General features: G+C 29.6%; 2 protein-coding genes across 2 annotated transcripts; one reads left to right on the top strand and one right to left on the bottom strand.

Moving 5' to 3' along the window:
- Positions 1-3679: 3679 nt before the first annotated feature.
- Positions 3680-4751, bottom strand: LOC137807985 (ethylene-responsive transcription factor ERF026). The gene has a single exon (XM_068608870.2). It carries the CDS (start codon positions 4531-4533, stop codon positions 3997-3999), a length of 537 nt encoding a protein of 178 aa, XP_068464971.2. The 5' UTR covers positions 4534-4751; the 3' UTR covers positions 3680-3996.
- Positions 4752-19487: 14736 nt separating this feature from the next.
- LOC137807984 (protein DETOXIFICATION 49) lies at positions 19488-21608 on the top strand. Its single transcript, XM_068608869.2, has one exon. It carries the CDS (start codon positions 19575-19577, stop codon positions 21183-21185), a length of 1611 nt encoding a protein of 536 aa, XP_068464970.2. The 5' UTR covers positions 19488-19574; the 3' UTR covers positions 21186-21608.
- The last annotated feature ends 5095 nt before the right edge of the window (positions 21609-26703 follow it).

Below are 26703 nucleotides of genomic sequence, written 5' to 3'. Positions count from 1 at the left end.
TGATTGGGGATGGGAAAGAAATCAGGTTTTGGGAGGATAAGTGGGTTGATAATGAAATGTTAATGTTTAAATAGCCAAGACTATATTCCGTTGTTGCAGATCATTATAGTACTTTGCTACATGCAGACAGGTGGAACAATGGCATGTGGGAGTGGAAGTTGGGGTGAAGGAGAAATCTGTTTGTGTGGGAGGAGAATCAGAATCTAGGGAATGGTGTGGATTGCAATTGTAGGTGAAATTTGAAAACATTGGAATATGTGTATTTTTAATAATGGGAGAGTTGACCATATTGAGACGTTTATGGTGGTTCAAAGAAAAACTAGGACTTGGTTAACCAGTAAAGAAAAAGGTGCAAAATTCTCTTACTTTGATTGGTGTTTGGAACCTCTGGTATGTATGAAATCTGTGAATTAAATTTGTTTCTTTTTCTTTTGTTTGACTCTCTAACTCTTTTTTAAGAAGGAAGTTAGGTATTTTGCATAATGGTCTTAAACATCGTTTGAAGGTTTTGTCTTGGTTTTTGGTTTAAGGAACTCTAAGGAGGAGCTTTTTTTTTTTTGTGTTGTGAAAATAATTCTCTTTGATTTTTTCTTGAGGCAGTGGGATACAATGTTGTTGTGTTAGGTGTAAAGAGGGGTCTGTTAAGTTTCTCTTTTTGTTGAAGATTTGGGTTTGACGGTTTGTTTATGTTTTATGTTCTTTTGGAATTTGATGTGTTGGTATACTCTGACTATTGTTAAAGGTGAATTCTTGTGTAGGTGATATTCTTGGATTTTGGGTTAGTCTATAACTTTTGTTGGAAGTTTGGTTTAGGTTGAAGCTTAAGGATTTTTCATATATTTTTTTTATAAGGATTATATCACCATGAAATTATCCATATTTATTTATTATTTCTTGCTAATAATTTTTTTTTTCTAACTTTTTTTTAACCTATGAAAAATATTAATTGACAAGTGTATATTACAAAATATTAATTTTATTAGTGTGATTTGAATAATACAATTTTAAAGTTATATAAAAAAAGAGTCTCCAACCTCTATTTCAAATTAAAATTGTTCCTCCACATATATTACATATTTTAGAGAAAATAAGAAATGACAACAATGTACATAATATAATCAAATATTTATATAAGTATAAAATAGGGAAAAAATTAAGAGTTGTTAAAGAGGAGAATCCCCTTTATATATAGGTATATATATATATTTTTTTTATTTTTTTTTAATTAAATATGTTTAAAATAATTAAATAATTATAATTTTTTATCACAATAAATCAAATGTAATATTATTTTAATAATGTGATTCTTAATGAGTAAAGAAATTGAAGTTATTAATTTATAAAATAAACTAAACATCTCTATTGGAAAAAATAAAATAAAATGAATACATTAAAGAAATAGGAAAAGCAAAATAAGATAAATAAAAGAGATGAAATATGAAGAAAATTAGCAATACACATTTCAAAATCTAAAAATTAGAGTTTTTGAAGCATTGAGGAGACGGAATACATGGTGAAGAAGCATTGAGGAGACGGAATACATGGTGAAGTGGCTGTGATGAAATGTGAAGAGGAACACTACTACACTGTTTCAGAATCTCAAAATTAGAATTTTGAGGAGGCGGGAGGCATAGTGGCAGCCAAGGAAGACTGTGTGCGCTTGCATTTAGATGTTGAAAGGGTCAATAATGAAGGCGTTTGCTCACGCTGAGCATCACAGCTTGGAACTTCTCGATTTCTTCTTCTCTATCTCCTTTTTCCTCTTGTGCTTGAGAAATATGAAAGAAAACGCACCAAAATTGAATTTGTTGAAAGAATACCAAAATTGAATTTGCGCGCACTTGAGACTCTGTAGAAAGAATATCAAATAGCATCCGACAATAGTTTTTAAGATGTTTCTATATTCTTCCTCTCTCATAGTTTTCTTATATATAATTTTTTTTGCCTAAAAAAAGTAACCGTGCATAAACCCACATTTCATCCCTCTCTCTCCACTCTTCTATAATAATACGTATCAATCTCTCCACTCTCTTGCCCATTAAGTGAGAACAAATAAAATAAAATTTTAAAATTAAAAAAATGCTTATTTAATAAAGAAGAATATTAGTTTTAAAACAGAAAAATAACAAATTTCTCCACTCACCTGCCCATGAGAACAAATAAAATAAATTTTTAAAATTAAAAAACGCTTATTTAATAAAGAAGAATATTAGTTTAAAACAGAAAAGTAACCCATTTCCCCACTCTCCCGCAAGTTAAGTGAGAACAAAAATAAATTAACGTACCAATCACTCCATTTTCCTGTTAGTTAAGTAGTGAGAACAAATAAAATAAAATTAAAAAAATAAAAAACTGTTTTATTAACTTCTAAAATTATAAAATGTTCAAATAACCAAAATAAATTGATAAAACAAAATATTAAGTAAGAATAAAATAGAAAAATAATTTAGAGTAATTAAAATGGGGAATCCCTTTATATATAGGTATAGATATCAATATTTTGAAGTATTAATGCGTATGTTTTTCCTGGTTATTAAAACACCATTACCTTTTCATTATTATATAATGTGAACACGGGCTATTCTGAAGTTTTACATATGGTAATAGAAAATAGAAAAAAAATATAAAAGTAAACCTGTTTTCTTTTGATAATGTGAGAAACATAACGGTTTAAATGATGAATATTTTATTAAATTTCAGGTACCGTTTATGTAGTAGCAGTTACTTGACAAGAACAAAAAAGAAGAGGAAGCCCACCTCCATGATTTCAGACAACTAAACAGTGGAAAGGTTCAGTCAATAACCAACTAATACATCATCACATTATCTCCTAATGGGACCACCACTCTTTTGAAAGGACTCTTTTCCTTTTATTATAATTACAATCTCAAATTTCAAATACCAATAATCACCTTCATTCACACATTTTTTCTTGACAAAATCTAATTTCTTGCAAATGATCTTATATTTTTTCTATATTATTTTTACAAACACTTCTTTATTTGGACTTCTTTTTTCTTCTGACCGTTTTACAGTTGAATTGAGAAACTTCACGAAAGTTTTTTTTCTCATTCACATAAATAAAACCTTATATAACATGTTGAATAAATTAAATTTGCAATTTACACCATGTTTTTTCCTAAAAAAAATATACTATTAAGCCATGCATTTTCCCAATTATTTAAATGTAATTAAGAAAAGGAACATTTCACTACAATCAAGAAAATTAGACGTATTTTAACAAAGTTGATAGGTAAAGTAAGAGTGCATGTTTCCATTGATTCTACTAATAAAGCACTGATTTCAATAACTTGTTTTTTTTTTGTCTACTTATTTTTCTTCCTGTCCCTTTCTTCTTTCAACTCATACAACTTAATTTAATGTTGAAGTAGACCAAAACAATACTCTCTAAATAAGAGTGGTGAAATGATAAAGTGGGAAAATAAAATAAAATAAAATAAAATAAAATAAAATTTTGGCATAGTACGGAGTCGGCATTTCCTGCTCCCGACAGCGTATCAACTACGCGCTTTCAAACTTTGGCGTCGCTACGGAGAGATATTCTTATTCATGTCCCAACCTGCTACTTTTATGTTCCCTATTTTTTCCAGTTTTAGTACTCTTCAACAACAACAACGCAAACAAAAATCATGTACTTATTTAAAAAAGAGGCAAAAAGAGAAAAGAAAAAGTTTGATACAAATGTCTCCCATCATATCCAAAAACTTTGATTCAAATGAACAAAACATAAAGAAAACCTCCTATACGAATGCGTCATGGCCAGTGAGGAGGAATTCTCAGAAGTCACAACCATGAAAACACACACAAATTATAGTAGAGCTACTAAAACACACGGAGGCACATGGTCTCAGAACAAAGTAGCCCTACGTACCCCAGTTATTTCCGAGCTTCTTCTCAACTTAATTAATTTACATTAACTTTCCAAATTCTATTCCATTATATATTACTTAATTAATTACTTCATATATGGATGGATCAAAAGTTCCACAAATTTTCTCCACCAGAATTCTCCATCCAGTAATCAGAGGGTGAGCTCATTCTGGGAGGGGTTAGCAACATTCCCTCAGCCATGTCGATCAATAAACTCGGCATGGAGAATATGGCTTCCTCGTCGACAAACTCAGTTTCATTCAAAGGAGCAGCAACATTATAGTAACCATCACCCTCTGTGTTATCAGACTGAGCTACTGCATTAGCGTTGTTGTGGCTGGCTTCAGGCTTCATGAGTTCGGCTGCAGCAATGGCTGCGCTGCGGATGTCCGCAGGGGATTTGGACGCGGGCACTGGATACCTGCCAATTGAGTCCGGGAAGTTGAGAACCGCTTCCCCGCCTTTCAGGGCCAACGCCGCCACGTCATAGGCGGCGGCGGCCATCTCCGGCGTGAGGAACGTGCCCAACCATATTCGGTTGGTTTTTCGTGGCTCACGGATTTCAGTGACCCATTTTCCTCCGCGGCAACGGATTCCATGGTACAGTGGATGTCTCTTTGATGAAGATGACGATGAAGCCATGTTGGGCGGCGTTATTTGGAAAGAAAGCAAAAGGGTTTTGGCACGTGGGGTAATGAGAAGAAAAGGATGCAGACTAGGCAAAAGAAGCGGGGTAGGTATATTTGTGAGAGAAATTTATAGGGTCAACTATCATTGTCATATATATAGAATCATATCCATATATGTAAGGTGCATATATAATAAGACAGTTTGCATGCATGACTTAACATTGTTTCTATTCTAGCTTTGTTTAAATACATGAAGAATGGAATGGAGTAGAACCAGACAATTGTAGTATACAAAAGTGAAACCGTGGGAATTTCGCGGACTAACTGAGTGAGTAGTGCTGATTAGTTTTGTTCGTACTTTAAAACGGTGGCTCATAGCTGGGCTCCATTGGTTAAGGTTTCGGAGAAAAAGGCAATAGAAATTAAATTTTTTACAGTAAACAGAGAATGATAACGACAAGTGCAGACACGTTCACTTGACAACTCACTAACACAGGAGATGTTAATTTGTGTGGTGTTTATATAAAAATGAGATGGATGGTGTAGCTGATGCGCACGAAACACTGGATAGCCGCAGCAACCAAAGCTAGTTTTTAATTTCATGAAGACCTTAACGTCACATCTTCATTTCCTTTTCCCAAATAACTGGTTAGTGGTGTCACTCGCTTTTATATTCACTCTTCTAATTAACTCTATATAGACAGAAATAGAGAAATAACTCAGGATTTAGACAGTTCAATCGTGTAACATTCTCACTATAATATTTATTAAAAAATTATTTGTCAAATAATGTATTTAATGAATAGTTTGTCAAAAAAATAGTTTATATAGATTCCAACATGTCGTTGACATGACATTAACAATTGTGTCATGTGTTTAGGTGTTACTTGGTAGTTTTAAACATATTTAATTCTAAAAAAATTCAAATTTAATTTAGTCTTTATAAAAATGTTTACTTTTCATATTTTTATTTTAGTCATTATTATTCGAAATCTCTTTTTCAATTTTATTATTTCATAATTTTTTTTATCGGCATATTTTTCACACATATTAAGCATTTTCGGAATATGTAATCTCTTCTTCTTCCCTCTCATCACATACCTTTAAATTTGTTATTAGGAATTGATGATAAATTGTTATTATAAGAAATACAACTTAAAATTTAATTATTAAAATAATTTTTAAGAAGAATCTTAATAAAAAAAATTAAAAAAAAGAATATACATATATATATATATTAACTTTCATATTTCTAGAAATATTTATTAAATTATAAATTAATTAAAACAAAAGAATAAATTAATGAAAGTTATAAGAATAAAATATTAAATCATTTTTAGTATAATTTTTTGTATTAAATAAACTCTATTTTAAGCCAATTGAACTTTAAAAAAAATACCTTTTAGGTAAATTTTCATTTCTGTGGAAATTGTAGGTAACATGATGACCTTCCCGAGATAGTGAAATATTTTGAATTCGTCAATTAACAAAATTCTTTTGTGATATTTTTTAATTTTTTTTTATAAGTTTGAAGTGATTTCTTATTGGTTAACTTGTAATTGTTTTACTAAAATTGTACGGTTGTTTCTTTATGCATCCTAACAAAATTCTTACTCATCCTATCATTTTGAAAGAAGACTATTTTACCCCTTTTAAAAATGACTTATGATTATTTTTTCTAAAATACTTTTGGAACATATTTTTTAGAATATAATTTATTAATTCTGGATTTACCAATCAGTAAATAAAAAAATGTGTTTGGAGAAGGATATTCGAAAATAATTTTTTGTCTTTCGGATTTTCTATTCTGGAAACACTCTTTGTTTATGGAACCCCTATTTCAGAATCAACAAAACTGTGAAAGGATATTTTCGATATTTCAAGAAATGTAGGGGTGCAGGAAAAAAAATGTAGAGATACAGGAAGAAACAGCATAGCGGTAACACTGATTCAAAAATTTAAATTCTATACCCCAAACATTTGCAAACTATTCGTAGACTTGACTAGAGCCCAAACGTTCATGTAATGCTGATGGATCCATCTTTATAATTGTGGCCCAATTTCCAGGCGTCTAATGGCTCAATCCCTTGCAGCCGAACTTTATACAAGGAGAGCACCAGCAACGCGTTCTCATATATTTTCGTTTAAAATTATGATTTTATATCCTTGTGAGAAAGTTATCTGAAAATATAGAGTTTATTAATTTTACATATTTCTTAAATTTTAATTTAATTAAAATAAAAGAATTGAAGCTATAATAGAAGTTAAAAACTAACTCCTCTATTTCACCCATTCATTTAGTGGGTAATACAATTTAGAAAATAATTATTCATATAGTATGTTAATCAATGATCATGGTGTGTGCTTACTTTCAATAGATTATTAATAAATAATTTTTAAATTACTAATATTTTAGTTACTAATTATTTTGGATTCTAAATTAGTTGGTACCTAAATTAGTTGGTAGTTAAAACTTTGGTAAGATGTCAATTTTAAATTATTTACTAATAATAAAAATTACTTTAGATACTTATAATTTTTTAATTTAGTCAATATAATAATTAATTATTTTTTGTCTATAAAATTAGTTTCTATTTAATAATTTTCTTAAAATCTACCAAAACCTCCCTCAACGGCCCGATAGTGGGTGGTCTGATAAGTCCAACAAACACTCGCTAGGATAGGCTCGAAATGACTCTGATACCATATTACGAAGTGGACTTTAAACCTAACTCAACCCCATAAAACTGACTCATGAGGTGAGGTTAACACCCACTTATATACAATGAAATGTCATAATCTCTAGTCGATGTGAGATCTCCAACAAAATGTCATTCAAAAGTATCATTGAATTCTAAATTATTCACCATCAAAGCTAATTTTCTTCTTAGTTATGAAATTTTCTTCTTATTACTTACACTACAAGAAAAAATGATTTTAACGGAGGTTATTTAGTCAGAGTTAATATAATCATAGGAATTGATTTAATTAACAGAGATTGTTTAACCTTCATTAAGTTTCAGAGGTTATTCTAAAACTTTAGCATAATAACATAGTTTTTTTAACCTTTGTTAAATTTCAAAGGTTTATTTTAAGACCTCAGCAAAATAACAAAGGTTTTATTAACATTCGTTAAATTTCAAAGGTTTATTTTAAAACCTCAGCAAAATAACAGTTATTTTTTTAACCTTCGTTAAATTCTAAAGGTTTATTTTAAAACTTCACCAAAATAACAGATTTTTTTTTAACTTTCAATAAGTTCCAAAAGGTTTATTTTACAACATCAACAAACTAACGAAAGTCTATTAAACCTTGGTTAAGTTTTAAAGGTTTATTCTAAAATCTCAACAAAATAATGAAGATTTTTTTTAACCTTCGTTAAATTCCAAAGATTTATTTTAGAACCTCAATAAAACACTCAAGATTTTTCAAACTTCAATAAATAAATATAATTAAATCTATTTATAAATAAATAATCAAAAACTACATAATTTTAATATATTTTATAATTAAATTCTCTAAATTTTTGAAAGTGTAACTTTACATTACAAATAAGCTTTCTAAAGTTTCAAAAATTTATTTTAAAAACAACCTTGGATAATAAGTATTTCAACAATATTTGCATGTTTTTTTTATGATTGATGGTAGTTGATTTATATAATTCCTAGTTTTTTTGGTTACGGGCTCATACTTAAAAAAACACTGACATATTTTTTTTAGCTTTTGATATACATATTTTGTGTGCAAATTTAGTTTTAGTTATAGTTGTTAATATTTAATTCTCATAATTTTGAAATATTTTAAATTAAGACCTTTATTTTAAAATGCATCTAATAATTAATTCACCGTAAATATGAGAAGTAATAAAGTTAATTTCTCCTCGCAATATGTTCTTGCAATCTTTAGCCAAGAACACACATGACTTTGAAACTCACATCTAATAGATAATGCAATATTTAGGATATATAAAGGAGTAAAAAACACCAATTGTCGTCAAGCTATGTTAGAGTGGCTCGTGACCCAAGTTGAGGTAGTTAGGTGATGGAAAAAACAATATTGAAGTAAGAAGAAGAGAGTGTCTTATTTAGTGTGGTGATTCCTTGCTAAGACTGCCGTCAACGACCATTGAGCTTGTACCGAAAAGTATTGTGTCCAAGGTAAAAGAGAAAAATTAGGAGGATCATTAGAGATGGTGGAAAATGGGGTTGAATGTTTATTTCAAACAACAAGTCATTTCATGAAAATTTTGAAACTCATGGTATTTTACAGAGATTCTCAAATTCATTGTATTTTACGAAGGTTTTGAAACTTATGATATTTTACGGAAGTTCTTAAACCTATGATATTTAACTTGGATTTTGAAAGGTTTTTTCTAAAATTAAAAAAATCTAAAAAAAGATGTTCGCTAAAGACAGTTTAACGGAAAAATTGAAAACCTGGATAAATAACTTAATAAAAATTTTAATCTAAATAATATAAAAATAAACTCCTTCTAAAACTCTTTATCCTTGTAATGTTACGAAAAAAGAACGTTCAATTTCTAGAAAGAAAAAGAAAAATATATTTCTCTTTATCCTTGTAATGTTACGAAGAAAGAACGTTCAATTTCTAGAAAGGAAAATATATTTCTATGGCAGTGCTGATAAGGTTGTTAGCTGTATTTTCAAATATATCGCTGAAAAATTCAAACTTTAAAAATCATCTCGAGCTTTGAGCTAGTGATGTTATGCAAAAAGTTTTAGTCACAACTTAAGTTTAGAACAACCATTTTTAAAGGACTATACACAACGCTATTAACTTTATTTTTAATGATAGCCAAAAAAACTAAAACACTTTTTAAGTAATTAAAATACAATTAAAAAAGGTTTTTAAAGTGTTAAAAGCTAAAAGTTCAACTTATACAATTTGAAAGACTATTTTAATAATTTACTTTTAGAATAATATGGAGGCACTGAAACGAAGCCAGAATGCTAGATTGCAACATGAATTGAAGACCTGGTCGTGCCGAATCTGAATGGAATTTAGTGTGTGTTGATTTTGTCTCTAGTTAGACCCAAACATGGATTACAGGTAGAAAAACAACAAGCAATAGTTGGATGATTGCTCTGCATTAATATTGCTTTGGAAAATAATCTATTGCCACCTTAAAGGTTCGTTGACATTTTATACTGAGAAAAGAGAAAAAAGTGCATGCACAACAGAAGATATCCCAGTATATAAAAAGTGAAAAACAAAGAAAATTAATTACTGTTAGTAGCCTATTTAATATGTAGAAGTTTAAGTAACTTCCTTATGTGTGTGATTTGTAATTATTGATTTCATAGATTTCACTTATTTAATGAGTTCATACAAGTTGAATATATGTAAAGGGACACAGCACAGTGAAAATAAGAGAATAAAAACCTTGAATATGTATCCATATTTATATTTTTATCTGAATCATTATGAAAGATTTACTCACAATCTAATATATAATTATTAAAAATTATATTAGATATTCCACACTATTGCAATCCAGACAATTTTCAGAATTTTTTATTATTATTAAAACGTCAGAGAACATATGAAAACACTACAAGAAAACAAGCTATTAGCTTCCAAATATTTGCGTGGACCAGCAACGGACGCTAATATCGTCGGCTAAAATGACGCAAAATTCACGCAAAATATCATTCGACGCAAAACCGACGCACTTGTGGATTTAATTTTTTTTTTTTTAAATTCAGTTTGCGTCGGCCGCGGCCCGTGCATGTTTCACGTCCCCCACATTAATAATAATAATAAGTATAATACAAATCATATTATGATAAAAGAATTTGTTTGGTGTAGTGATTAAAGTTTCTTTCTCACCAAGAGGACATGGGTTCGAGTCTCGACCATCCCAGTTTGTGTCTAACATTAAAATTGCATTACATATGAATTTTTTATTTTTCATCCTTTATGCGTCGGCCTTGGCCTATGCAAAATCCGACGCATATGCGTCGTCTATTTTGCGTGGGTTTGACCCACGCAACCTGCGTCCAACTCACTGGCCCACGCTATTGCTTCCGGGGTTTTTTCGTCTAACGAAAATCCGACGCATAAGCGTCCGTTTTTGGCCTGTTGCGTCCGTTTTTGTCCCACTCTAGATCTTGTTTTCTTGTAGTGAAAATAGATTATTAGAAATTTAAACATGTGAAAAATAGATGATTAGAAATTTTCATGTTCTTGTCACACATGATTCAAATTTACCTTTGTAATTAATGTCTGTAACTATAAGATTATCTTGAGTAGCTAAAAGTGAAGCATCGTTACATTTTTTTTTCCGCACACAATTACATTATTCCTATCACATTATGCTATATTACATAAGAGTCAATCAATAGTTAGTCGATTTTTTCTAAGATTGGTATGCGAGTTTTCTTGAATACACCAAAAGATAATGTGCTTAATGATAGGTTTATATAAGCTTCATAAAGTTTGCATTTATAAAGAAAAGTTGTGATGCATAGGATAATATAAAACTTTAAATATGTTAACATGTAATAATGTTAAGATTAAGTCTTAGGAATAAAAATAAAAATATACAATAAAACAACAATATAAATAACTTAAAATTCAATACTAACTATTATTTAGTTAGATAAATCTGGTCAATTCTAGTTTTAATGATTAAAAAAGCCCAGTTTTTATATTATTGACTAGTTTAATCTTTTGATTGAATAAATCTTTAACTTATTTGATAAATAATAAGCTTTAGTCAGGCTAAACTTAATAATGTGAACATTTGAAAATTTTATGAGAACTCATGGTTTGTATGTTTTCAACTCAAACAAATAACTTAAAAGGGTATTTTCTAGATGCACACGTTCCTTAGTATTGAAACTACTTACCATATATAATAGTAGATATAGGGCTATATTTCCCTGGTGAGCAATATTATGTGAAAGTGTTCATATTAAAATGGTTACAACCTCTCAAAAATAATTATTTAGCATTGGAAAAATAAATAAATATTGGACAAAATAACATGACAAACATTTTAAACTTATTTTTTTACGAATTGAAGATCTCATGTTAAAAAATGACATTTCATATAATATATAAGTGGTATAAATCTTATCTAAGCAGTTTTTGTTAAGGTTGAGTTAAGTTTAAGTGCATTTCTTAATATGGTACATAGTGAGAGTTTATTAGATATCACTATCAAATCACTTATAAATATATAGTCATATGCACAAATTGTAAAATCTTGACGTAAGGGATGTGTTGAAGATCCATGTTGATTAAGATAAAACACATTTAATTGAATAAGAAAATTAATACAAACATGTTAAAAACGCAAAAACATTATTCAAATGTCCCTTAAAAGTTGAGCTACAAACATCTTTGGACACAAAAGAGACTAGAGTTTGAGTCTCACCCACTGCAATTTATTACCGACAAAAAAAAAGTTACAAAAAGCAATCGACTTCATTTAACAATTGATATGATAACAAAATTACAGAAGTCGAATGATCATTAATATGTCCAACAAGATTTTTTGTTCTTCATTTCTTTTAACAGAAGTTTGACAAAACCGATCATAGCGCGTTACATTTTCTTGAAAATTATATACCAATCGAACGGCAGTGGAGGAGTATACTATTGTGGAGTAAAACCTATATCTGCCTTTCTTTCCTATTATTCAACATTTTCATTTCCCATTTTCAAGTAGACCTTCAGAAAGCCAAACGAAAAAAAATGTGGAAAGGTTTCCTACAAATTCTATACATTTATCTATTCCTTAAGAAGGGTCATAGTTTTCTAGAGTACATTAGATTGTAGTGCACGGGGACATGTTTTCTATTGCTTCCAGATAAAATATATAAATATATGCAGGAAAAAAAATGACCTAGTAAAAGAGTTCCTTTAATTAGAGGATCACCTCAACTTCCTTTAATTAATTTTGTGATTGGTTTAACTTAAATACTTTTTCTCACAAACAACATCAAAGTAGCTATACATGGTGACCACATACCACTAAAGGGTACTAATCAAGTCAACACATATATATTTAGAATATGAAAAACGATATAACTAAAATGTTGATAATTTAAATGTGAACAGAACTATATGAGTGGAGATAAGGTTCGTGAATCATATGTGAATAGAATATAAAAGTTCCACTTGAAAAAATTGAACAATAATATAACATAAATTTGATGAATTTAATTCCTTGAATTGCGTTATATTTTTCAATCCATTCATTTTCATAAATTCTTTAATATTAACTCAAATTTATTAAAAATTAAGGAAATATGAAAAAAAAAATTAAGAGTACAAACTTTTATACCTCTAGTTATAATTTCTACTGATAACATTAGCGTAGAATATGTTAGAATGAACGTGTTTAGAATATTTCACACTACTTTAAGAATAGGTTAGAGACTAATATTTGACGCCAAACTTAATATAACAAAATTCCACTTATAATCGTTAAATCGACATACCGCCACAAAATACTAACGGCTAACTAACTTCATAATTAAAGATGTTGTGTGGATTTTCCTTTATATTAATTTTTAAGAAAATATTAATTTAGTAAATGAATATTGAAACAATCATATTATAACTGTGATTTTAATATAATTTTAAAATTGTTTTGTTGAAGTAAGAGAGTATTTCATTTTTTTTTATAATATGATACATGATTTGTTAATATATCAACACTCTAAGTTTTAATATCATGTTTAATTTTTTTATAAAGCTTATTTATATTTATAACAAATAAGTAAACATAAAATTTAAAGATAATATATTGTATATGCTTGGACCATTGTGTTTTTTTTATAAGTAATAATGAATAAATAAATATAAATAACTTAAGTGATGATTTAACCTTTATACAACTTACAAAAATAGTCAATCAACAAAATATTAGTCAAACTACTCAAAAGCCATTCAAACTACTTTAAAACAAGAAGCATCAAATCCAACAACCAATAAGCTAAAATCAAAGTTGAATCGAGTTTAGGCAAACCAAAGGTTCAAAACACCAATCTGAAAAAGAAAAACAAACAGATGAAATTTTAAAAAAAATTCAAAATTAAACCTTCAATTGAGTGAAGGAGAAAGGTTCTCAATGATCCATCACGATAGCTAAAACTCAGGCAATTGTGTGAACTCTAATAGTTAACCTCACGCTTTGTTACTAACGTTAATAAAAATTTACCAATTGAAATAACTAAAATATCCAAATTTTATATTTAAATAAACTATAAAAAAAATAGAGAACAAAAGATAAATCGTATATGACAAGAAGAATTAGTAACATATGTAAGTTAAAAGTTCGTTAACTTATTAGTAAAATGGATTAAAAGAATACGTTTTCTGTATAAACTTATATAAAAAGAGATAAAAATTATTAGTACTTTAGTTTTTAAATCAATTTTAGAAGTAACGTTATCAAAGATAAGATACTCACCGATTTATAAAGTTATTTTTTTAAAACGGCTTTTACGTCCATCAATGTGAAATGTTCTCATTGTTTTTAATTGATAATAATATTTTTTTTAATATAAATTATTTTTAAAATATCATTTAAATCGATTGAGATTAACATAACTATTTAAATAGTGAATATTTTTTAACACACGTTAATTCTAAGAATCCTTACATCATTAATCTAAATCCAAATATCCACAAATAACAAAATCAAGCACTCGAATAACTCAGTACTTGCACAATGTTAATTCGAAACACAGAATCAACAAAGAAACAACATTCACTGCTCTAACCTACAATTTTACAAATATTTTCCAAATATCTAAATTTGGAATATGACCTATATTAACAAAAAAAAAAAATTTATATTGTAAAAAATTATTTAACTTATCAAAATAAATTTTAAAAAAATATTAAATTACATCAATAGATGTGGACGGAAGTAAAAAAACAATTGAGACATTCATTAGTAAAATTTAATAATAATATCTTTATTATATTTTTAAGATCATCGTATAAGTATTTTTGATTTACTTATTCTTTTCTGTTCTAAGTAAAATATTTTCCCCATATGCTTTATAAATAAAATAAGTTGACTTAAACATATATCAAATGTTATGATATCGGGATACACACATTGAACGAAAAAAATATTAAATTTTAGTAAAATAATATTTTTCAAATTTTATTTTTTATTAGTATCATCCTTAATTAAACTTTTTGTTAGATATTTCAAATTATTAAATATTAAAATATTTTATGATATATAAGTGAATCGGAAACGTTGTTTTTTAAGTTGGTTTTTTTGAGATTGAATAGACACCAAACTTTTTAATATATATTTTTGAAAATAAATTATTTTTTATAAAAAAATAAATATTACTATAATTCAAAAAAAATCAAAATGGTATTTTATCACTAAGGACTACCAGCGAACAATGAAGAAGGAGTTTACGCATGTTTTTGTTTAAGTTTTTTTTTCATTAAAGTATTATTTTAAAAAAATAAAATTTTATTCTATATTTATTAGAGTATTATAAAAATAAAATAAAAATATATTATTATTTTTCAAACAATTATTTATTAAATACATTTTCCTTACTAATAAACATAAACCAACTTTTATTATTTTAAAATTTATAAAAACAATAATGAAATGATTTTATGTAAGAATCACTTTTTTTACTCGTAAATCAAATACATTGAATGTCGTGATGTCTAACACTGTAGTCTTGGACATCCATTAATCCAAACAAGTTGCTGGATTGTGTTAGCAAAAAGTAATAATTTTTTTATCTTAAATAAATAAATTAAATTGAAATGAGACATTTAGGGTCTAATTATACATTATCACAAAACAGTCGAATCCCAACTTGCATTGCATTATATTTAGGAAACCAAAAAGTGCATAAAATCATTTAGGAGTATGCAGAGACCCCATACTTAGAATCTGCAACAGTTTTAATGGGTCAAACATAAAACCAGCATAGTTTTGACAATCCTACCCACCAAAACCAGAAAATTCTCCAGTATCTTTGGTTTTCTCATTGACTTTGTCCACTGCAGAAAATTTTCCAGATGGCATACGATATGATAAAAACTAACATATATACGGTCCCTATCATTTGCCATAGCAGCATAGATTAGTTTTTCCTCTTAGTAACTCGTAATATTTTTTATTTGGTTCATATTGATATCTGGGGCTAGAAATACTTCTATGATAAGCATGGTATTGTGCATCACACATCAATCAAGTGTAGAAACTTCTCAACAAAATTTTACTGTTGAAAGAAATCATGAGCATCTCCTAAATGTAACTAGATGTCTATCTGAACTCCTAAAAGTTTTTCGGTGTTACTTCTTAGCTCACTCCATCTATCTTATAAATAGGCTTCCCTCACCTGTCATTAATAATAGTAAGAGCCTTTTTTTATTCTACATAATTACATTTCTTATTAGAATTTTCTAATTTAAGAATTTTTTAATGTTTGTGTTTTGCTTCAACCTTTGAAAATAATTGTAACAAACTTCATGTTAGAGCTAGAATATGTATATTTCTAAGATATTTTTGTTTTGGAAATATTGTTTTTCATGAACAAACTTTTTATCAAGTTATTAATATGAACAAACTTTTTACACTATAAAAAAAATCATTAAATAAAAATCAATTTTAGATACTAAAAATAATTAAATTCAGAAGGTTAAATATAATGAGTCAATTTTTTTATTATAAGAGGTAAGATCCAACAATTGGACTCTATATTATATTTATCAGTGAGTCAATTTTTTTATTATAAGAGGTAAGATCCAACAATTGGACTCTATATTATATTTATCAGTGGTGCTGAGATAGTATGGATTGGAGGGATTAGTGAGGTGATATAGGGTTTGGTTTGTCATGGTAAAAGAGTAATGATCAGGATAGAGAAACAAAAGAGATGACCCAAAGCTCTTTGATACTATGATAGTTTTATATAATTCATTTATGTTGTATTTGAATTAAGGAGGGGATACCTGTTAGTTTTATATATCTCATTCTATGTTTGGATTGAGGAGGGGGTCAGTGGGGAGGGGAGAGAGTAGATTTGTGAGGATTAAAGAGGATGTGTGAATGTATTCAGGTTGTTTTGATTGATGGATGATAGAGTGGATTTGTGAGGATGATTTCTTGAAATTTGTGAATGATATGTGATAGTTGGGAGGGAATTTAGAAATTATTTTAAATAGGTAAAATGTAAGTTTACAAATTTATCCTTGTTATTAAAAAGTATTTGAATAATGAATTATGGTATATTCTTTTGTGTAGGTTTGAATTAATTAAATTTTTCTAATATATAATATCCATAATTACTTGTATTTTTCAATAAAAAAATTTAAAAAAATATAATAAAAAATATTTTTGTGTTAAATTAAAATAAATTTATTAAAAATTATATTTATTATTATATATATTTTTTATATTATAATTTTATTTCATTATTTATAATTATATGTTGTTATTTGTATATTATATATTATAATAAAATACATGCACAAAGAGTATTTGGATAAAATGTCTTCTTATGTAAAGATTGAAAAAACATTTTCATCACCTTTCATCCACTCTCCAAATCGCAAAATTACTAAAACAAACACAAGAAATATCCGTCCTCTCTCTCCATCCTCCTCATGAAAACAAACACAATAGCATTTCAGAAAGAAGAAAAGAGAGGGAAAAAGAAATTAATGATATATTGCTATCACTTACCTGATTTACATGATTGAGACTCTTTCATCTTCCTCTTATATTAATTACATAATCACCACATTTTACTGTTGGATTCTAAGCACCAGACTTATATTATCTACTCCAACCCAATAAATAAATTATTATCTTATACAATTAAAGTCAATTACGTTAAGATTCAACAATTGCGCTCTATATTATATTTATCAATCATGAATAACTTGATATAATAAAAGATAACAAACATCATCATAAAAAAAACGAGGCTACAAAAGCCTATATTATGATAAGCATAAATGAAGGAGATAACTTTTGAACATATACAAAGTAACTTTTGTTGGACTAATGACAATTAATGTATTGTTTTAATTCATAAAGTTGAAATTATTTTATGACAGCTATTATCTTTTATTGTTTTGCATAATTTTTTACAATTTGTATATTTCTTATGATGTTTAAATTGATTTTTTATTGTAAGATTTAAGGTGTTTTTCGATTTCGGTTATAAATTACTTTTAATTTTCATTGAATTTTATGCAAACATTTTTTTTAAGATTCAGTTAAAAATAAAAATTCACTTGAAATTCTGATTTACTTAAAAACTATAATATATTTTTTCAATTATAATTTATTTGAACTTAACTTAATCTCTTAACTGAAATACAGATGCTTGATATTCAATAGAGTTTATTCAATTATATTGATTATTTTTCTTAAAAATGAAAGTTATAATAGTAAGAGAAATGCATCTCGTATGTAGTATACCTAGTAAAACAATGAGGTTGGGAGACAACATATTTTGTCTATTTGTTTCTTTTAAAATCTTGTGGACATTGTTTATGAAGTTTCAACGTGCTTGGTCTTGAGTGCATGGTTCAAACATATCGCTATGTAAACTCTGGGTTGCAAACCAGATATTGCATTATACCTTATGCACATCAGAATTTACTTCCAATATGATATTATTTGGCAGGACATAATTTTTGTATTTTATTTCTGTTCTAGCAAAAAGAAAAGATTTCAATTACATTAAGTTTATCAGAAATACAATAATTTTTAAATCAATTATTATTTATCTTCTTCAATTATACATTTTCTTTAATGTTAAATATTATTCCTTCATTTAAACTAATTTCTAAGATCACTGATTAAGTAAAAATTATATTAATGTGCTTCATTCCATGATCGATATTTACAATCGGAATTGACTTATAATATCACAATCTCCTAATCTCATGCAAATGTTAATGAAACTAAATTTTACATACTTAAATAACTATAGCTCCATGATCGATATGTAATGAGTATACCATAATCGAGTTACATAACACCACAATTTCCAACAAGAGTAATGGACTTCTCCTACTATGAATATAAATGTTTGCAATAGAAGTTAGACTATATATTAAAGGTTAAAAAAATGTCATCCAATATGAAACTGATATGTATAATAAAATCAAAAGATTCTATGATAATTGTCTAAAAAATCATATAATAAAAATAACATTTATGAATTTAGAATGTGTAATTATTAAACTTGTTTTGTGGGTGTCAAATCCTTCTTCCGTGTGAAACCCAATATGGACTCAGTATAAGCACAGACGAAGAACTAAATGCATAGGTCACTCCATTTCCATTAACGGAATAAAGCCAAAAATACCAGAATCCATTATTACACTTCCAAGTTATACGGCTGGGATTTAGCACAGGTAGGTTTAAATTCAATCCCTACTATTAAATGCCGACATGCCATTTGTTCACATCAGTATCCTTTTCTAAAACACAAAAGTTTAATTAAAAACTAAGTGTAGCTACCATTTATTCAGCAAGAGTCTACAAAAATAAAACAATTAACCCCTGTCACAAAACATTCTCCTGCTATCTAGCTCGGTAATCTTCATGAATTTAATGCAACAGTTAATTAATAACATAAGAAAAAAGAACAAAAAAATAATAATTTTAGTCGTTGGTACTGTTTTATTTTACATTTCGTGCGAGTTCAGTGCTCTTTGGCGCCGCATTGTGTTTGCAGCAGGCCAAATAGTGATCTCTACTCTCTCATATATGATATACGGTATTGGTTGGTCATAAAAGGAGGCTTGAAATATTTCAAAGAGTTTGAGTTGGTAAATGTATACTGTAGCACTTGCATAAGTGCTTTGTCGACCCTACTTGTGGCCGTGTGTAATACTCCTGATTTTGATGGAACATTCCAAATTCGTAGCTGAAACCCTCGCTTATAAAACCATTTGCTTACACTCTTGCAAAGTGCAAAAGTTCTCCACGAACACAGGCTCTATTCTAAATTCTAACTACTCTCTCTTTCTTTGCTTTGTCTCTTGTGAGAAACTGTCAAAGAAACGATGCCCTCTACTTTCTGTGAAAGGAATGAGGGCCACCCAAACGTATCGAATTCCCCGTTACAGGATGAGACCAACATGTTCACCACTTTGATCCCCAAATCCCCAACATGTCAACACCATCATCACCAAACACAAAATCCCCACAAAACCCATTTGTCTCTGGCCCTCACCGAAGCCAAGTGCATTTCCAGTATATCCTTCTCTATGATCCTAACTGGCCTATTACTCTATTCCCGCTCCATGATCTCCATGCTCTTCCTCGGCCACCTCGGAGAACTCGCTCTCGCAGGTGGCTCCTTGGCCATCGGATTCGCCAACATCACTGGCTACTCTGTTCTCTCTGGCCTCGCCATGGGAATGGAACCCATCTGCGGGCAGGCCTTCGGAGCCAAAAGGTTCAAACTTCTCGGCCTCACCATGCAGAGAACCGTGCTCCTTCTTCTCCTAACTTCGCTTTTCATCTCATTCTTCTGGCTCAACATCAAGAAACTATTACTCCTGTGTGGCCAAGAAGAAGACATAGCCAATGAGGCACAATTCTATATATATTACACTCTCCCAGATCTTATATTACAATCGCTGCTGCACCCTCTAAGAATCTATCTTCGAAGCCAATCAATAACTCTTCCTCTCACGTGCATCGCCGCTCTCTCCATTATCCTCCACGTGCCCATCAACTACCTCTTTGTCTCCGTCCTCAATCTCGGAATCCGAGGCATCGCGATAAGCGCTGTTATCACAAACTTCAACCTCGTCTTGTCGTTGGTTATTTACGTTGTGGTATCAGGCACGCATAAGAAAACGTGGCCGGGTATTTCCTGGTCGTGCTTCAAGGGGTGGAAAAGGCTCTTGAATCTCGCGATTCCGAGTTGCGTTTCTGTTTGTCTGGAATGGTGGTGGTACGAGATAATGATTTTACTGTGCGGGTTGTTAGTGAACCCTCATGCAAGCGTTGCCTCCATGGGGGTTTTGATTCAAACCACGGCTTTGATATACATTTTTCCGTCGTCTTTAAGTTTTGGAGTGTCAACGCGTGTTGGAAACGAGTTGGGTGCGGGGAATCCTGGGAGGGCGAAAATTGCGGCGATTGTGGGACTCTGTTTCAGTTTCGTGTTGGGTTTCTCTGCTTTGGTGTTCGCGATTTCGGTGAGAAAGGTTTGGGCGACGATGTTCACAGGGGATGGAGAAATCCTTGCTTTGACGTCGATGGTGTTGCCTATCATCGGGCTTTGCGAGCTCGGGAACTGTCCCCAAACGACGGTTTGCGGCGTTTTGAGGGGGACGGCTCGGCCGAAATTGGGGGCGAACATAAACTTGGGTTGCTTCTACCTTGTGGGCATGCCCGTTGCGGTGTGGTTGGGATTCTTTGCTGGGTTTGACTTCAAAGGATTGTGGCTGGGGATGTTGGCGGCGCAAGGGTCTTGTATGATCACAATGATGTTCGTTTTGGCGCGGACCAATTGGGAGGGTCAAGCTTTGAGAGCTAAAGAACTCACTTCATGTGATTCTAACGAGGAGAAAAAACTAGTGGACGAGGAAGAACAAGAGAAAGAGGAGAAAGGTATTTTGGGATCATGTGCCACCAAACAACCCTCTGATTCAGTTGTTTGATTGGTAATCACTCACAACTCATCACCACCACACTCTCTGCAGGCAGCAGTGGTTTATTATATTGAAGATTCATGATACACACAAAGATTATTCTTCTAGACATTCGATTCTTTTTTGTTCGAAAAGCAAAATCAAGGACAGGATATATGAATTAAATTTAAATGTATAATACCTTTTTTTAAATTGTTTCGATTCACACATTTGGTTTAGTTTTTAGCTTTTGAAGAAGGGAAATAACCAAAAAGATCATCAAAGTTACTCCTGGTTTTTCTTTCTATTTTTTGTGGTAATACTATACAATACTCAATTTTTTTGTTTCTGATTGAGTTGATTTTGCGTTCATGTATTTCCTACTTTTTATGCTGATCAATTCTAAACGCCAAACCAGCTCCATGTCACGATCTTGCCACGTTCTGCATTCAAGCTATAATAGCCATTTTATAATGCTTAAATTAGAGAGCTGAAATTTGTAGAGAATGAATTCTCTTGTTTTCGTTTATTCGCTTTCTGATCTATCCCTAACTGAAAAGAAAATTTCATGAAAGAAAAAAAAAACTTAGTAAGTAAGTGAAATAGGTTACATGATTTTAACTATTTATTATTATTCCTTTTTTCTTGTCTATTTTTAGAGAAAAATATTTAATTAGTTATCTTTCTACCAAAATATCATAGATTCGTTTATTATCTTTTGTCATTGAACATCAGATATTTTGTTATAAAAATAAAATCTAATAATTCACTTATATGTTTATAAAGTATTTACCAAATTTCAACCACGTGATACTTGTTAGTCTCATCGATGGAACTGCTTAATTGAGGATGAATGGAATTTCAGATAAAGGAAGATGAGAAGTAGTGGTTAGAACGGAGCCTTTACAGGGAGAAGGTTTAACACAAACACAATAGAGGCCCGATCTGGAAACCAGAAGGTGAAAAGGAGGCAAAAAACGGTGATCACATCGGAGGGGTTAGAGATCCAACAAACGACAACAAGTGGAAAAAACAAATTTTTGAACATGCCAAAACACAAAAACGGAAGAGGAAATATTACAGAAACAGATAAGTGACACTGAAAAAGTGGTGCAGCTAAACACACAAATGGAAAAAATATTAATAACAATGAATATATTCAGACTAGTCAGAACCAGGAACAAGAAGAACTCAATATTATTGTACAACGACAAGATTCAATTTGGTAAACAATATTTCATAAGTGTACATGCAATTAAGGTGTGCTATATATCAATATCTTTTGAAATGGAATGACATGAAATATTAGAGTTAAAAACTCTTCTACTATGTCTTTTTTTATTAGTTAATGTGATCTCCTATTTAAAACGTTGTCAGTTCACGAGAACGATAATCTTCCTTTAAAATCGAACTCTAATCTCTTAAGTTAAGTGATGTGAGTTTGCGTCAGGTCAAGTTTATATTTATCTAGGTTAATTATAACAACAACAAAAATATATCTTAACTAAAATAATTTTATCTTATTCTCTTTTGTATAAGTGCATGCATGTAATATTTTTTTTTACAACTAAATTAATGTAACAATTGAGAATATGGTTTAAGTTTAACTTTATTGAAATAGAATAGTTCATGAATTAAAATCAAGTGTGTGTTTTCACATTATGGATGTTAATTAGAATAGTTTTTCTTGATAAGTAACAAGCAATTATCAATTTGCATTGCCTCATAGGTACTTTTTAATTTGAGTAAAAATTTTAAAAGTAAAAAAAAAAATTAAACTGCAAATAAATATGCGTTATAATTCAAATAAACGGGTAAAGGTATAATATATTTATATTTTCAGAAAATATTCAATTTAAAGAAAGAGGTGGTTGAAATTTGAAACGAGAGAAGAATGATAGAAAATAACATTAAAAATTAAAGCTAAATAAAGTTGGAATGAAAAAAAGGAAATATTATTGACTGGAAAAAATGGAAATAATTATAATACTTTAAAATTTAAGTATATATATATATATATAATTATGAGTATTAAAAATCATATATTATAAAGATTGTCTTTCACCCCAAAACAATTATCTCCGAATGAAAATACCTATGAAAATAAAACAATTAGGATATATTCAGGTTGAAATAGAAAGTCAAATATATATAACATAAAAATTGACAATATTTTTTAAAATAATTAGCACGTAGATTTAACGATAATAAAACAATGTTTTCGAGTGATACTAAGTCATACATAGCCAGTAGAATCAAACTTGGAATAAAACAAGCATTTACCTTCTCTAATATGGTTGAAATCTTATGTTGGGTTATGGGCAACAAAAATTGACCAGCCGCACTTTGAACAGTATATATTCTTATGTCGATTATTATTATTTATTATTTTAAATAATATTTCGAACTAAAAAGTCTCATGATGCTAATTTGAAGAAAGAAAATTACTTATAGTATTCGGAATATTTGCCAAACTAGTAGTCTAATAACGCAGATTAATTGCATGTGATGATCTCCACATGTATCAGATATAAGTTCTGTCATCTTTTCTTAATCTTCATCTCAGTCAAATCCAATTTGTTCTCTTTCAAGTAAACTTGTATCCTTTAAACAGGTGTTTTTTAACAGTCAGAAATAAAGAATATATCAAATTAATTACGTAATTGGCATAAAAGAAAACAAACCAGATTGCAACATATCCATGATGTACATTCTGCATGAAACGCTAGCTTGGATTTTCATTTTCATGCATAACACTGCATGTTGACCTTGTCAATGGTTAGTTGTTAGGATTGAAGCTTGTCGTAAAATTCACGTACAAAGGAGATGAAAACTAGTTAAACATGTGAAAAGAACTGTAGTGTCATCATAATCATTAATGGCCTGGGTCATGAAATGCCAAAGAAGGAAATTATTGAAGTAAGAAGCTGAGAAGAAAAAGAATCTGCACACGGCACACTTATAGGGATTTGGGATTGGAAATGATGAAAGCTAGTGGAAATTTGAAAACAGCGAAACATGCATCTGAAGTATATATGTTTGTTAACCTATGGTGTCCCATGAAACTGTCTTGTTGGTATAAATGAGTTAATGACCAAACTAAGGTGTTTGTGTTTTTTTGAATCCCATTTTTCCAACCCAAACTAACAGTCATAGTCGTACGCAACTTGCCAACTATGCTTTTCTATTTCTATACGCTAGATTAAGCTAAGAACAACAGTTTTTCGCTTTCCGTTGCTGCACATGGCGGATGGACGCAAGTTCCTTCTGAAAATTGTTTGAAATATTTTGTCTGTTTTTCAAACACCGATTCATATTTCAAATATTTTACGTACAATATTGAGGGCTTTTGAAAAATATTCATAACTGGAATCGCTTTCAGATGAATATGGTTCCCCCCATTTTGTTTACACACTATAGCTTAATCAGTGTAAATTTACGATCACAAGTTCTTTCATCTCCGAAACTATCTGTTCTTTGTGCAGTTCACTGAGAAGAGAAGAAAGAAGAAAACAAGCAGACTAAGATTTGTATCTACGTTCAATTGATTATACATTGTTACTAACTAGATTTAATGCACTGCGTTTGGCATAATTAAGTATGAAAACTTATGTTTCAAAAAAAATCAGTATATATATATTGGAACTGTTTCAAAAAATAAGAAACAGTAAAGTAACCATACAGACATTAATAGTTATTATATTGGAAGAAAAAAATGTGTCACAAAATTACTTTTAAAATTCCAATTATATATTTATGATTTCTTATTTAAATTATATATAAATTAATAATTTTAAAAGTGTACGGGTCAAAATTAAATGAGTCACGTCATTCATCATCGGAAACCGGAAACCAACTAGATGAACTAGCTACATATAAATAGCAAATAAAGGAAATATGATAAATTGAGGGACAATCATGAAAATCCGGATAGCATCCCTACAAATCTCATAATTATGGAATAAATCAACTAATATTATTTTATTAAAGATATGTGTCGGTTCATGAACGAGATAACTCACTACTAAACACTATAAATAAATATTGTTACACAATAATAAGGTAAGTTTTTTTATCAAATATATTATATACTCTTAGATAGAACACTCACTTCATTTATTTCTTTTATTAGCAATAATGAATAAATAAAATTGGATCACTTCACGAGTGATCCAACTCCTATACAACATATCAAAACAACCATCAAATACAGAACCGACCAAACTACTGTAAAACCAACCAAACTACTTTAAAAGTTCCAAGTCTAAAAAGCACACAATCTAATCCCAACTAAAACGAGTATAGACACACCAAAGGTTCAAGACACCAATTTGAAAAAGAAAAACAAGCATAATGAATATAAAAGATGAAAAGAACACTTCTAATCCCAAAATTCGAAGATATTAAATCGTAAAAAAAAATTCTTTATTTTTATCTAAGATAAGTTTTCCTTCTGTTGGAGATCTCACATCGACTAGATATTAGAGTCTTTCATTGTATATAAGTGGGTGCAAACCTCAACCCTATGAGCCGGTTTTATGGGGTTGAGTTAGGCTTAAAGTTCACTTTCGTAATATGGTATCAGAGTCATTTCGAGCCTATCCTAGCGAGTGTTTGTGTTGGGCCTATCGTGCCACCCGCTATCGGACTAAGTGGGCGCAAACCTCAACCTATGAGCCGGTTTTATGGAGTTGAGTTAAGCTTAAAGTCCACTTTGTAATACCTTCTATCATTTTCCAACCATCCATATTAGAAGAAAACGGACAATAACATAAAAGGGAAGCAATTACGGCTAAGAATATATACTAGCTTAAAACTGGGATACAATGTTTCAAAGAAAAATCACCATCCATGGGAGGTTTTTAAAAGGAAAAGAGAAGTGTGAAAAATCCAAAACGTATCAATACTATGAAAATTTAAATATTGGCAAATTCCAGCAAAATAAAGTTGAACCTGATAGTTGTTCTCTCCCATTGTCTTCTATTTCCTTAGCATCTGTCTATGATAGGACCTTTAAATCATTATCTTCCATTCCTTTTGTTTCTTCACTTTCCTATCCAAATGTATGTATATTTTTTGCATGTTCCAATTCTAAGCATAACACGTTTTTTTTAATTGTAACACGCATGTTTTTATCTACAACCACTATAAAGAAAAAAACAGCTATAAAATGGAAAAAGAATATTTATGGCCATTAGCAAGTACAATTGTATATTTACGCGTTAATTTTGTCTATTATTGTCCAAGAAAAATAAATTATATATGTTTACAGCTCAGGATGAACTTGACGAGAGCAACTTTGGGCATTTTAATTTTTCTTGTATAAAATTTTCAAAGAAAATTACGTTAAGTAATGCCGGCAAATTTGACACAAATGAATCTGAGTTTAATAGATTAAGCCAATAAGAAAAGGTTTAATTCTTGCTCAAGTTATTATAATCCACCCATTAAGGGTGGTGGTCATCTTCGTTCTAGAAGTGGCGGAGGAATTCAATTTTAACCTTTTCAAAGGAACTAAAGAGAAGATTACAAACCTAATTTTGATATT

Source organism: Phaseolus vulgaris, chromosome 3, assembly GCF_051622355.1.
Source record: "Phaseolus vulgaris cultivar YP4 chromosome 3, ASM5162235v1, whole genome shotgun sequence".
NCBI lineage: Eukaryota > Viridiplantae > Streptophyta > Magnoliopsida > Fabales > Fabaceae > Phaseolus > Phaseolus vulgaris.
The sequence above is the reverse complement of the archived record's forward strand: the minus strand, read 5'-3'. Positions and strand labels throughout refer to the sequence as shown.